Source organism: Fukomys damarensis, unplaced genomic scaffold, assembly GCF_012274545.1.
Source record: "Fukomys damarensis isolate Sample0158 unplaced genomic scaffold, DMR_v1.0_HiC HiC_scaffold_34, whole genome shotgun sequence".
NCBI classification, from domain to species: domain Eukaryota; kingdom Metazoa; phylum Chordata; class Mammalia; order Rodentia; family Bathyergidae; genus Fukomys; species Fukomys damarensis.
Genome location: NW_022900946.1, coordinates 5,225,061 through 5,238,916, shown reverse-complemented (window position 1 = coordinate 5,238,916; position 13,856 = coordinate 5,225,061). Strand labels below are relative to the sequence as shown.

Genomic DNA, 13,856 nt, shown 5'->3' with positions numbered 1-13,856 from the left:
TTTTTTTTTTTTTTTTTTCCTTTTTCCCATTCCCCCCTCCTATCTCCTTCGGGCCTCTTCCCATTTGAACTTTTTCCTTCCTATTTCACATTATCTATTATACATTTTGATCCTTTTTTACACTTTCAGTTTCTCACAACAGAGAAACAATGCAGTATGCACATGTGTGTCTGATTTCACTGAGTATGGTCTCAGTGTGCAGCCATTTAGCTAGAAAAGTCTCAAGCTTATCCTTCTTTAAGGCTGAGTAGTACTGCCATTATATTAAAAAACCCACATCTTTATCCACTCATCAGTTGATAGGCATTTTGGTTGTTTCCAAGATCGAGCTATTACAAACTGTGCTGCTATAAACATGGGTGTGAATATATCACTATGATGTCATGCTTTTAATTCTTTGGGAAGATACCAAGTAGGTGTAAAGGTGGGTCAGATGGAACCTCTAGTCCTATTTACTCCCCACACTGATTTCGGCAGTGGTTGCACCAATCTGCACTCCCACCAACAGTGGATAAGGGTTCCTTTCTCCCCACAGCCCCGCCAGCATTTGTTATTGGCTGATTTCTGGATGATGGCCATTCTTTCTGGAGATGGACTCTTAGTGTTGTTTTAACTTGCATCTCTCGAATGACCAGTGATGCTGAACATTTTTTCAAATATTTATTAGTAAAGGCGAGTCTGACAGGGCAAGTCTGAGGTACGTAGGGCCTTTGCCTTTCTAACAAGCTGCAGGTGATGGTGATGCCTCTGGTCTCTGGATCAGAAAGCTGCTATAATTTCAAAGCGAGGAGCCGGAAGACTTCCCTATGAGCGTGCGTTTGCCTGACGAGCATCCTAGGATTTTGTTTTTTGGCGTTTCCTCCCCAGGCAGACGCGGCGCCACTGAGCCAAATCCCCGGCCCACACCCCAGTTTTTTGCTTAGATTTTAGTTTGGGTGGTTTGGCAGACAGTTGATGACAGCGGAGGCAGGTGCTTGCCTAAACTTACCTCTTGGTGCTGCCAGCTCCGCAGGCTTAGCGTTCATATTCTAGAAGGCGTGGTAGGGTGGAGGAAGGCGTTAGGAAAAGCGTTCAGGAGGAGGCGCGTGTGAATTGCGAGCTTTTCCAGCCGCTGCACACGGGAGCCCCCAACGAATTACCCGTCCATGGGCACGGCACCCCCACACCGGGCAGGGTTTCTCAGAGTCTCCCACAGGCCTACAGTCTGCGCATCCCCATAAATCAGGTTTTCTGTTGAGCTGGGTGAGGGTTTAAAGGCTGCAGCGGACAGGGCTCTCCCATAGTGCCTCGCGGCGGGCGGGTTTGGATTTTAAATCCCTGCGGCCAATCAGTGGCGCGCAGGCATTTGTAACGTTCCCAGCGCCGCGTTTGAATTCGGGGAGGAGCGGAGTAGTGCAAAGCTCTGCACCGACCCTGCGTGGCCCTTGGAGCAACGCTGGAAACATGAGTGCGGCTGTAGCAGCGGGGAAACTGGCGCGGGCACCGGCTGACCTGGGGAAGGCCGGAGTCCCTGGAGTTGCGGCTCCCGGAGCCCCAGCGGCTGCTCCTCCGGCGAAGGAGATACCGGAGGTCCTGCTGGACCCACGCAACCGGCGGCGCTATGTGCGGGGCCGCTTTTTGGGCAAAGGCGGCTTCGCCAAGTGCTTCGAGATCTCGGACTCAGACACTAAGGAAATTTTCGCCGGCAAGATTGTGCCTAAGTCTCTGCTGCTCAAGCCGCACCAGAAGGAGAAGATGTCCATGGAGATCTCCATTCACCGCAGTCTCGCCCACCAGCACGTCGTAGGCTTTCACGGTTTTTTCGAAGACAGCGACTTCGTGTTCGTGGTCTTAGAGCTCTGCCGCCGGCGGGTGAGTGTCGCTGCTGGGGGACTGGGATTGCCTGGGATAGGAGGCAGGTACCCCCACCCCCACTAAAGGGGCGCCTGGGACTTGGAGGTGCTGGAAGTGGTGCTGGGAACCGCGAGTTTGGGATGGGAGAGGCTTCTGGTGAGAAGTTCATGGACCTTGGAGCTGCTAGGGGAGTGGGTTCCGGGTAAGTGCAGCCTACCCGGAGTGGTGCTGCTAGGGAAGGCGGATCCCGGGCTCTCGGAGTGTGTGTGGGTGGGGGCAATGGACGCTAGAGCCCAGGAGTTGCTAAAGGAATCCCCGGGAACGGGGTAAGAGTGTGAACTCAGAGTTTCCGGCGTAGGGTGGGTCAGGGTGTGGGTGGTGGGACCCGACCTCGGAGCTTCCGGGGAAGGATCTGGACAGGGATCTGCTGGGAGGAACCGGGGGAGGAGAGACTGGGTACTTGGAACTGGGAGAGAAGGTCCCTAGGTAATGGAGGGAGCCAGAGGGAGAGGCATGTGGTGAGAGAGTGTGATGAGTGTTCAGGCAGGGTCCTGAAGAAGGAATTGGGAGGAGGGCAGGGGACTGTCAATACTCCTTCATCCCTGAGGGACCTATTTCCAGCTCTGGGCTACCTTCGTCCAGTCACCAGTCTCCTTGGGCCTCATACTGCCCCCACTTTGGCCTCCTCTCCCAGTCCCTACTGGAGCTACACAAGAGGAGGAAGGCCCTGACGGAACCTGAGGCCCGATACTACCTGCGGCAGATCGTCCTGGGCTGCCAGTACCTGCACCGAAACCGGGTTATCCACAGGGACCTCAAGCTGGGCAACCTCTTTCTGAACGAGGATCTGGAGGTGAAGATAGGTGAGATGCTGAGTCTACAGAGGTGCTATCATCACAGTTCCAGAGGTGGGAATGAGAAGGAGGCTGTAAAAAAGGAAACCAGAAGGATAGGGAGCGGGGGAATGATGGGGGACAGTCTAGACTATTTGCTTTCAGAGGTCTCTTTAGTCCAAAAAGTTAAAACAAGAGCCTACAAGCCAGTATCTTGCCTTCAGATGCATTAGTCTTGTTGCCAAAACAGTATTTTTAATAAGAATTTGAATTCGGGGGCAGGTGATTTAGCTCAGTGGTTCTTCTGCCTGCCTTGCAAGTGCAAGGTCCCTACCCGGTACCAAAAAAGAAAAAGGAATTTGAATTTGTTTAGCGGGGGATCAGGAATGCTAGGCAAGCACTCTACTATGGAGCTGCACCTTTAGCCAGTTTCCATGTTTTTAAAAGTTGGAGGGCCTGACAAAGCAGTTGGCATTTGGAGCTTCTTTAAAAATGAACAATGCAGGGACAGCATTCTCTTGGGGTGTCTTCTTGCTGAGCTAAAAAGCAGAGGTCCGCTTTAGACTCCCCTCTGATTTTCCATGGCACCCACTTCCCTATCACATGTTTGCAGACCTGCCAAGTAGCAGTCTTGAAGTTGCTTTGCTTGATCCCGAGACGTTTGAGGTTTACTCTCCCTGTCAGTTCTCTGTTGGAAGCATAGCCCTCCCTTCCAAGGGGATGTGAGGGAGGGCAAAGAGAGGCAGCAGGAGGATTCTGGGCAAACCTTGCTGCGCACATGGAGCAGGTACTGGGAGCACATGATGCTGGTACTCGAAGGTCAGGCTTGAGCCAGCTTTCTGCACTGATGGCGGAGGCTGGCATTTGAGCATCCCCTCTTCCTCCCTCTGTCCCAGGGGACTTTGGACTGGCAACCAAAGTGGAATATGACGGGGAGCGGAAGAAGACCTTGTGTGGGACTCCTAATTACATAGCTCCCGAGGTGCTGAGCAAGAAAGGGCACAGTTTCGAGGTGGATGTGTGGTCCATTGGCTGCATCATGTAAGTTAGGAATTTTCTCATGACCTCTGCAGCCACAGAGGGGCCCTTTTGAGACTTCTTACCTGACCGACTTTGTACTGTGGCTCTTTCTGCTCCATGGAAAGTCTGTTCTAGAGGACCTGTTGCCCCAAACACAGCCTGACTTCCATATATTCCTTATCACTTTTGGGTATTGTGTAGGATACTGCAGCAGGGGCTGTGGGTCTAGGAAAGTGGGCAGAGACCTCCACAGCTTTGCCAGTGGCCTCTGAGGCCTTTGCACAGAGTCTTGATCACTATGGACTAGAGCTGAATATTCCCTGGCCCACTGAAATCCATGTCTCCTCACTTGCATTTATCTGAGAGTTCATCCCAGCCAGTAGTTGGGGGCTGCTAAGCAGACTTGGAGATTGTCCTCGGGCCAACAGATTACTGAGTATCAGAAGAATGTCTGTTCCCCCTTGTGTCCCCCAGGCAGTCCTTCCTGCTCTGGGTTTTCCCTGGGGCCCTTCAGCCAAATTCCACCTTGTGCTTACAGGTATACGCTGCTAGTGGGCAAACCACCTTTTGAGACCTCTTGTCTGAAAGAGACCTACCTCCGCATCAAGAAGAATGAGTACAGTATCCCCAAGGTGACTAACAGCACTTTACATTTAAATTTATTTCATTTACCATTCCCCAAAAGCTGTATCCTGGACAGAGGTAAATCAGCCCCAGCCCTAGGGCAGAGACGAGCTTTAGGAGTCTTTTGAAATTGTCTGCAGAACTCAATACATATATACATGTAAGTTTTCTAGAGGGAGGGATAGTTTAGATTTCGAGTGCTTCTCGTGCAGTGGGTGCTTGCAGAATTGTGAACTAATGTGAAATCAAGGGCTTCCCAGTGACGAAATGGCATTCATTTTTATAATTACGGGCCTAAATTCATCTAAAGAAGCAGCCTGTTTCTATAGAAGCCTGGCACACATCCACTTTCCAGTTTGGTGTCCTTGACTTGTATGAAGCTCAGAGCCACATCTGTGCAAGGACATTTGGAGGAAATATGTCACAAAGGGTCATTTCACTGTCAGACAGCACAGAATGGCTCAAGCCAGCTGGGTTGGGTGGGTGTGATCACTGTGTGCATTCTCAGACGTGGCACTTAATCTCCTGTGCCTTGGTTTTCTCAGCCGTACTTGAAGGGTAATAGTAGAGATCTCTGCTCTTAGATACTTTTGTGAGGACCAGTGAGTTAATATACAGGAAGAACTTAGAACACTTTCTGACACAATGTGAATGCAGTTAATGTGAGGCAGTTACAATGCTGCTGGCCTGTGCTGGTCTTCCTAGTGGCATTCCAGGCTGTGCTGTGTCCTCATAAATGCAGATGCAAAGACCCCAGAAAGCCCAGGTTACTTGTCATGGCTGGTGTTAAGGAGCAGAACTGGGATTTAAACACAGCTTAGGATCTTGAGGCCTGTGCTCTCAAGTGCTTCTTTAGCAGTGAGCAACTGGAAGTGTGTAAATTCAGGGGAAAAGATTACCCTAAATCAATCTGCAGTCTCAGGAGGAAAGCAAAATGATCATTGTCACAACTTAGGCAGGCAGAACCAATTGTGGAGAACCTGGTATTGCTTACGGCCCTGAACTGTGACGTGTTTGAGGCCGGGAGGCTGCAGGGCCTTTGTGGCAGTGCTGCCCTCGGAATCCCTACCACATCCTGCTTACGGTTTTCCCTGTGCTGCAGCACATCAACCCCATGGCTGCCTCCCTCATCCAGAAGATGCTTCAGACAGACCCCACTGCCCGCCCAACTATTCACGAGCTGCTCAACGACGAGTTCTTCACTTCTGGCTACATCCCAGCTCGCCTCCCCATCACCTGCCTCACCATTCCCCCGAGGTTTTCCATAGCCCCCAGTAGCCTGGACCCCAGCAGCCGCAAGCCTCTCACAGTCCTCAATAAAGGTAAAATGGTCTCCTGCCCACAGTGCCTAGGCAGGAGGCGGGTGTGAGGCTCACTCCCTGGCCTCCAGAGTGTGGCTGCAGAGTAGGACAGGGCTCTGTCCTTGAATCCCAGTCCCTGTCCCCTTCTGACCCTGGGCCATGTCATGAAAGATAGATTTTACCACAGCTGGATCAGCCCACTGGGTCTAAGAAGAAAACAGAATGCCCAGCCTGAAAAGTGATCTAAGTGTCAATCTTGTGTAGCTCATTTAGAGAGTTGGATAAATATCATGGTACACATAGAAAATACCAAGGGTCATCAAAAGATATGGTGACTGTTAAATATTTTATTGCAGTACAGGACGTTGTCATTAATGCCCGCCCTGCAAATAATCCCTCTGCTTCGAACACAGTGGTCAGGCACTCTTGGTAATGTGGTTTTACCAAGTTTTTTTATTTAAACATTGTATTTTTGATTACCCCTTATAATGTCGTGGCCCCCTCATGTACCCGCAAACAGTTACCAAGATTTTACACATTTGCTTCGCCTGGCCTGCTCTGTTCTTCTCAGTGATGTAAGACCAGCACGCTGTCATTTTACCCTCATTCACTTCAGTACACATCTCTTTGAAAAGATGAACATTTTCTTCTCAAACCACTTGCTACTGCTTAGGTTTCTGGTTCTCTTCAGAAGACAGAAATAGCAAATACATATTTATATGGAAACCTTATGTTTATATTTCTGATTAACATTGTTTTTATTATTTTATTTTGATATTAGTCCAAGTTTATAAAAATGTGGAACAGAGATGCTGCTAAGCTACATCCCTGGCCTTTGTCATTCATTCTTGGTCCTGTCCTTTATTCTCAATACTTCAGTGTATTTTCCTAAAAACAAAGATTCTCTTACATAAGCACAGTACATGGCAGACACATTATCAGGTTCAGGACTTTTAACATTGATCTAATATTGTCTTATAGCAAGCTTTTCTCCCAATCTGTAGTTCCTGCTTTTCTTTAAGTGTCTGATTCAGACGTAATAACAAAGTTTTACTCCTTTGATTTTATACTTATAAAAATATTCCCCATCCACTGACCAGGCTCACCTTGACCTCATGATCCTCCTGCTTTAGCTTCTAAGTGCTGGGATTGCAGGTGTATGCTACCATGCCTGGCTTTATATTTCTCTTAAGTTGAAATTTTTGTTTCTTTAGTATATTTAAATTTTTTTCAACATATATAAACTAGTTCCTGTTGCTAAATGATGTTTATTTTCTTTGTCCTTGAAATGTATTTTTATATATAGGATAGTTTTAAAGGATATAGTTTTGTTTTGTTCTTTTGGTACTGGGTATGGAATTTAGGACCTTGAGCTTGCCAGGCAGGCGCTATGCCCCTGAGCTACATCTCCGGCTCAGGATATAGTTTCTTTTTAACGTAGTTTTAAAATTATTTTTCTCTGTAGATATACCACCAATTTAGTATACAACTCAAGTTCATTTGTTTCAGTTAGTTAATTTTTAAGTCTCTGTTATGTAATAATCGTAGGCTTATACAGAAAAGTTGGAAACAAAATAGAGCAAAGAGTTCCCATACACCCGTCATGGATCTTCAATGCCCGTATCTTGCATAGCTGTAGAACAGTTAACAAAACTAAGTAATACTCAGACAAACGCTAGCCTGTATCTGCACCTAGCAGTGTTTGCCAGTAGTGCCCCTTGTCCGCACCCCACCTGGCATATACTTAACAGGTCTCCTTAGCCTTCAGCCTATGGCAGTGCCTTAGTCTTTGCTTGTCTACTTAACAGGTCTCCTTAGCCTTCAGCCTATGGCAGTGCCTTAGTCTTTGCTTGTCTGTCATGACCTGGGTGCTTTAAAGACCACTGGTGAGTTACTTTCAAAAATGTCCTTCAGGGCGGGGATTTCGCTCAGTTGTTCTGCCGCCTGCCTTGCAAGCGTAAGGACCCAAGTTCGATCCCTGGTACCAAAAAATAAATAAAATGTCCTTCAGTGTGGATGTGGTGCTTCCTGTGATTACCTTGAAGTTGTGCATCTTTGGTAGGAATAACTCAGGAGTGATGTTCTCAGTGTATCACATCAGGGCCACATTGCTTTTTATGGATGATGTTCAACTTGGTCACTCAGTTAAAGTCTCATCTTATGGATTTCCTTATTGGAAAGTTACCATTTCTCCTGTGTAGTCAGTAGATACCTTGAAGGGAATTACTTTGAGACTGTCCTGTGTCTTAAACTGTTGCCCCCTAACTTTAGTACCAGTGGGTAGATGCTAATTACAGCAATTATTACTGTGCTTTGTCTTTTCTTTTTTCTCCTTTTTTTGTGGTGCTAAGGATCAAACTCAAGACCTGCTGCCTCCTTAGTCTGTGGTATGAAATGTGCTGGTGATTTTTCTTCTTTCTCCACTCCTACATTTTAGTAATTGGAATTCTTTAATCTCTTCTCTCCCACTTATTTATTTTGGCTAATCATATCACTGATAGGCTCATGGGTATTTATTCTTTGGGCTATAATACTTTTATTTCAAGGATTACTTTTTTTTTTCTTTTTAATTTTAAATTCATAGAATTTAAAAATATTTGTTGTAGAAGTGTTAAGCTTACCCAGAGGTAGAGAGAACTGTGTTACACACCCTCAGTGTTCTTCATCCATGGTTGTCAAGTTTAGACAGATTTTTTTTAGTATGTTTCACCCCCTTTCCTTTTTTGCTGAAGTTTTTTGCTAAAGTTGGTCCTGACATATGTTTTTTTGTTTTTGTTTTTGTTTTTGTTTTGGTTAAATTGAAAATTTAAGAAAATTTTTATATTACACACATTGCTATGGGGAAAATTAAATAAGCAAAAAGAATAATAAAAATCATCCATTCTTACCACCCAAATACAATACATGTTAAAAATTCAATGTATTTGTTTTTGGATTCTTTGGTTATATATAAGCATGATAGTAGATTTTTGGGGTGGAAAATCTTACACTTTCCTTTAAGGCCTCCTGAATGCATCCTGCTGGCAGACTGTAGTTTACTTGCCTCCTTGTTTTTCTGCATGCTGAAAATGCTTTTCATTCTTTGCTTGGAGCTTTTCATTCTTTGCTTTAGCTCTGAGCTGCTGGCACCTTCAAGATGCCCGCCCAAGTGACCATTGTTCTATGAGGCCTCGCTCTGGGTCAGGGGCCTGAGCACCTGACGTGGTGAGCACCACGTCTGTCACAGGAGCAGGGCAGCTGCTGCATTAAATACCTTTGTACTGGCTTAGCTTTCCCAAAGCAAAGGTAGCTAAAAGCACTTTTTCTGAGAAAAGTGGCAGGGAATCCTGTGCCTCTTCTCGTGCCCAGCTGATGACCATGTTGCCTTCCTAGGCATGGAGAACTCTCTGCCTGAGCGTCCCCGGGACAAAGAAGAACCAGTGGTTCGGGAGACGATCGAGGCTATTGAGTGCCAGCTTGGTGACATGCTGCAGCAACTGCACAGTGTCAATGCCTCCAAACCCGCAGAGCGGGGCCTGGTGAGACAGGGTGAGTACTGCAGGGGCCTGGGCCATCTGGAGAAGGTGAGCAGCAGTTACTTACCCGGGCCCTTTCCCCATCACACCTCTGCTCCCCCATTTCTATAGATGACAATGCAGTTGAGTTAGCCCGACATCCACAACCTCCATGGTATGGCTCCTGACTATCCATCTCTTTTTGCTCAGTGAGTACTTCATCTTCTGCAGCCTGGCAGGCTACCCTTGTACATCTGCACAGACGAGCCAGAGACGCAGCCCGCCTTCTGCTCCTTCCCCTCAAAATACACTTCCTCCAGACCTCTGCCTAGCTTGCACTTGCCCTTTCAAGTGCCTGCTCCGGCATCACCCCCTTGCCTTAGCTCTCTGCAACACTTCTCACTCAACATAGTCTACGTTTAGTTTATTTGAAATAATGGTTTTGTTGCAGGCACTGAACATGACATTTGGATATATCTGGGATTCTCTGTTCGCTCAATTTCTTACTCTCCAAACCAGAAAACTAGATAATCCGATTCTTACTGTTTTGAGCATACTTATTTTGATTAGTCTCTGTGCCTACAGCTGGAATATGAGCTCCATGAAGGCTGGGTTTTGTGCCAACTGTTGTTCTGCCTGCCTGGAAGGAGTGGCACTCAGTGTGCTGTGCTGTCACTTTCTGCTGCCACCCGATGGCTTATTGGTGACAGAGGCCCTGCTGTATTTTGTCTGAAGCCCAGGCCTTCTGACAGCCCGTGCAGTCGAGCTTCCCTGGTGTGGGCACATGAGCAGGCAGTAGGGGAAGAGGCTGGTCCCGACGCTGGTCTCTGTTTCTGTTGCAGAGGAGGCTGAAGATCCCGCCTGCATCCCCATCTTCTGGGTCAGCAAGTGGGTGGACTACTCGGACAAGTACGGCCTAGGTAGGGGCTCGGGCTCTCTGAGGTGGTGGGAGGCTCGGGATGGCCATGATTGACCCTTTCGTCTCTGCAGGCTGTAGCCCTTTGTGGCTCCCTGGTCCTCTTCTCAGCACACTCTCATCTCCATGCCGGGCCTCTCCCTTCCAACCCCCAGTGCCACCACTTCTCCTTTCCGAGTCTCCCTGTCCCTGCCTCTAGGGTATCAGCTTTGTGACAACAGCGTGGGTGTGCTCTTCAACGACTCTACGCGCCTCATCCTCTACAACGATGGGGACAGCCTGCAGTACATAGAGCGGGATGGCACTGAGTCCTACCTCACTGTGAGCTCCCACCCCAACTCCTTGATGAAGAAGGTGAGTACCGCCGCCGCAGGCCGGCTGTCTGCCAGCAGAGCCCGACAGACAGGCTGACCCTGGAATCCTTCCCCGTGCCCACCCAGATCACCCTCCTCAAATATTTCCGCAACTACATGAGCGAGCACTTGCTCAAGGCGGGTGCCAACATCACACCTCGGGAAGGTGACGAGCTGGCCCGGCTGCCCTACCTGCGCACCTGGTTCCGCACGCGCAGCGCCATCATCCTGCACCTCAGCAACGGCACTGTGCAGATCAACTTCTTCCAGGTACAGGGGTGGGACAGACAGGGATAGGGTGGGCTGGGGGCGAGGGGACCCACCCTTGGCAGAGAGGTGGGAGGGAGGGGACGCGGGCAGCTCCCCTTCCACCACTCTGGGCACCTTCCCCGCGCGTCCCCATAGGCAGAGCAGCCAGGACCTTGAGTCCCTCCCTCCTTCCCTCCCAGGACCACACGAAGCTCATCCTGTGCCCACTGATGGCAGCCGTGACCTACATCGACGAGAAGCGGGACTTCCGCACGTACCGCCTGAGCCTCCTGGAAGAGCACGGCTGCTGCAGGGAGCTGGCCAGCCGGCTGCGCTATGCCCGCACCATGGTGGACAAGCTGTTGGGCTCACGCTCGGCCTGCAACCGTCTCAAGGCTTCTTCCTAGCCTCCTCCCTCCGGTGGACTGGTGCCCCCCTCCACTAGCACCGGCCCGCACTGCTGGGCCCTGAGGGCTGCTGCTGTTGTGGGCCCCCCAGCCCTGGGGGCTGGGCAGGGAGCTGTCAGCCTTGCAGTGGGGCTGCTAAGTTATTTTTGTACATGTTCATGTGTGGGTTCTGCCGCCTCAGCCCCTTCCCTTCAGCCCACTGCATGAATTGTATAGAGTATTTCTATTGACTCCGGGACGGTCCTTTCCTTAGCTTTAATACACATTAAACAGATGTGAATCTTCCTTTTCTTCTTGTATTCCCTGAGGGTGCTGGGGTCATAGCCTCAGCCACAGCTTCTGGGCTGGCTGGAGTGGAGGCCACTGGCCGCCTCAGCGCCCTGGCGGAGCTCCCTGGGCTGGCGGGTAGTAGGGCAGGAAGAGGCTCTCGGAGGCACAGCTGCTCATGATGCGATGAGTGTGGAGGAGCAGCCGCGGGAAGCGGCATGTGAAGTACTGGACAAAGCTGTCTGGGACACGGCCTAGCGCCTGCTGCAGCTCAACTGGAAGCTCTCTGTAGTGGTGCTTCTGGGAGTGGGAAGAGCGGACGGCGTCTCAGCTGTGCAGGTCTTCCTGGGTACAGCCCCACCCAGACCCTGGAACACACCTTGTTCCGCATGGCACGGAGCAGGTCTCTCACTGACGTCCCCCTGTATGACCGGAACCTCCTCAGATCTGTGGGCAGAGACGGGCTGCAGAGCTGTCCCTGCTGAGCTCCCCTCGGCCTTGGGCCCACTGACTGGCCTGTACCTGTCTGCAGTGGCATGGAGATGTGCTGGTGCCAGTTGTCCCGGACCACCTCGTAGCCTCCCTCCTCCAGTGCCATCAGCAGGGGACCCTGCTCAGATTCCTTCTCCAGCCAGTCACTGACATCCTAGGACCACACAGGGCTCCTGAGCCTCAAGACCAGCAGTGTGTGGTGTGGCGGGGGAGGGGGCATTGGATGCAACGAAAGCCTCTTGGGTGTGCGACTGCTCTGCTGGGCCTGTGCGATAGACAAGACCCGCCCAAGAGCCAGCCACTGCTGTTTACATCTGCTGGCAGGGACGCATCCCAGAGGCCACAACTGGGGTGGAATATCAGGGCACAGGCCTAGCACAGCAACAACTTGGCAGGAAGGAGCAGGTGTCTTCCCATACAGAGGGCAGCTGGGGCTGGGAGGGCTGAAAATGCATGGACTCCAGAGTGCCAACAGGGAGATGAGTCAGACTCACCAGGCTTAGCAGGGAGCCAAGCTGCCTGGGCCAGGCAGTCATGTCTGGGTTCCCCCAACCACTCCGACTGCCCCCTTTCTCAATACTTGGAGCTAAACTTGGTATGTTGGGAATCATTCAGAAGACTTTCCTCTGACCTGGAAGAACTGGAGCTGCTTGGCCCTGCTCCAGAAGAGGGGGTGGGCCAGCACCTGGCAGGCAGAGGGCCGGGCCTGTGGCAGCGGGCTCAGCATGGCTTCCACCAGGTTCCTGGCCACCACCTTGTCTGGAGAGCAGAGGGGGAGTGATACTTCAGTCCTGCCTGGCCTCGTGCCTTTCTGCCTCCTCCCTGGGGTCCACGTCTCACCCTGGGCCTCTTCCTCCAGATGAGCCAGACAGGAAGTGCCTGCGAGGATGTTGGCCTGGCGATACAGACTCTCCCCGAAGGGGTGGGCGCCACTGGACAGCACGTAATAGAACACACAGCCCGCAGAAAAGATGTCCACAGCACTGGTCTGGGGCCAGCAATGGGTGTGAGGAAGAGGAAGTTAGTTTGGCAGAATGTTCCCAGGCTGATGAGGCAGGCTGGGGCTGGTTCAGGCTAGAACTCGGTCTTGTCCCAGGCATCATCTTGTCTGTCGATCCCACCCCCAGCTGTGCCCATGCTTTTCACCCCACCTCTGCACCTGCCAAGGTCTGGTTTGGGTCCCAGCTGCTCCTGCAGAGCCCGCAGGCTGCCTGAGGAGTAAAGCTGGTTGAGCACAAGGCTGTGGGTGAGGCCAGGGATGCTTAGCTCTAGGTGGTTGACACCAGGGGATTCTGCCTGAGCAAAGCGGATTTTTCCAAGAAAATCCAGAAATCCACATTTTTATGTGGGAATTGCCCAATCTGCTAATTAGAACAGTCAAACTGTATGGCCCCTGCAGCCCTGCACTTAGTCCCTGGGCCTGGAGTCTCTGGGCCACCACTTGGAGCTTGCTCCTGACTTGAGGGGTGGGAGTGGCTTTGCCTGGTGATACCTTTTGTGCTGTTGTCATCAATGCTGGTGACCTCGACTTGCGCCCATGCACTAGGACTATAAAATCTACAACCGTGAGGCCCCAAACCCCTGTCCATGGGGTCAGATGCTCCACTTCCACTACACTGACTCACTCGTGCTGGCTGAAACTCTAGAAACCTCCAGATCGGTGGTTCACAGACCCACCCAGCTCCACCTCAGCTAGGTAAGAGCCACTGTGATGACCTGGGCATCTTTGAGCTCCCCAGTGACTGTAAGTCACACGGGGACTGAGTTCTAGTTTACAGTTTCTTTGGCCCATCTGACTTATGGGCTAGATAACTGTCCCGGGCACTGTAGCCAACCTGCTGTCCACCCACTAATGCCAGGAGCACTCTCAAGCCAAGTCACCAAAAATGCCTCCAGACATTGCCTAGTGTCCCCTGGCCAGGAAAACGGTCCGAGTGAGAACCACTGCTCTGGTCAGAAGGGCTACCTCCTCCCCTGTGCAGAGGAAGAGAGCTGGCTTGGCTCGCGGAAGGCTCACCCGCGCAGCTAGGGACCGGCAGGCGCATGGGGCGGGGGCGGGGGCGGGGG

General features: G+C 50.9%; 2 protein-coding genes and 1 long non-coding RNA gene across 3 annotated transcripts in view; 1 reads left to right on the top strand and 2 right to left on the bottom strand.

The window, feature by feature from the left end:
• Positions 1-752: 752 nt before the first annotated feature.
• Positions 753-1,214, bottom strand: LOC117284128. Its single transcript, XR_004515222.1, has 3 exons — positions 1,140-1,214; positions 989-1,028; positions 753-834 (listed from the first exon to the last, which is right to left on the bottom strand). It is a non-coding gene; the product is annotated as an uncharacterized LOC117284128 (long non-coding RNA).
• A 136-nt stretch (positions 1,215-1,350) lies between these two features.
• Positions 1,351-11,274, top strand: Plk1 (polo like kinase 1). Its single transcript, XM_010623465.2, has 10 exons — positions 1,351-1,851; positions 2,528-2,696; positions 3,563-3,707; positions 4,225-4,318; positions 5,413-5,632; positions 8,984-9,139; positions 9,948-10,025; positions 10,221-10,375; positions 10,462-10,644; positions 10,824-11,274. The coding sequence occupies exons 1-10, from the start codon at positions 1,444-1,446 to the stop codon at positions 11,028-11,030; spliced, it is 1,815 nt and encodes a 604-aa protein (XP_010621767.1). The 5' UTR covers positions 1,351-1,443; the 3' UTR covers positions 11,031-11,274.
• Positions 11,272-13,856, bottom strand: part of Ern2 (endoplasmic reticulum to nucleus signaling 2) — an 18,592-nt gene continuing 16,007 nt past the window's right edge. The window contains 6 exon segments of the mRNA XM_010623552.1: positions 11,272-11,597; positions 11,677-11,744; positions 11,820-11,943; positions 12,421-12,548; positions 12,630-12,775; positions 12,777-12,888. Coding sequence (XP_010621854.1) covers positions 11,403-11,597; positions 11,677-11,744; positions 11,820-11,943; positions 12,421-12,548; positions 12,630-12,775; positions 12,777-12,888 — 773 coding nt within the window. The 3' untranslated portion in view covers positions 11,272-11,402.

Excerpts from the sequence above, each read along its gene's own strand:
- Plk1 (XM_010623465.2), top strand. The coding sequence starts at position 1,444 with ATGAGTGCGGCTGTAGCAGCGGGGAAACTGGCGCGGGCACCGGCTGAC. Across the intron at positions 2,697-3,562 it reads GGATCTGGAGGTGAAGATAG|GGGACTTTGGACTGGCAACC; the intron begins GTGAGATGCTGA and ends CCTCTGTCCCAG. Across the intron at positions 4,319-5,412 it reads ATGAGTACAGTATCCCCAAG|CACATCAACCCCATGGCTGC; the intron begins GTGACTAACAGC and ends CCTGTGCTGCAG.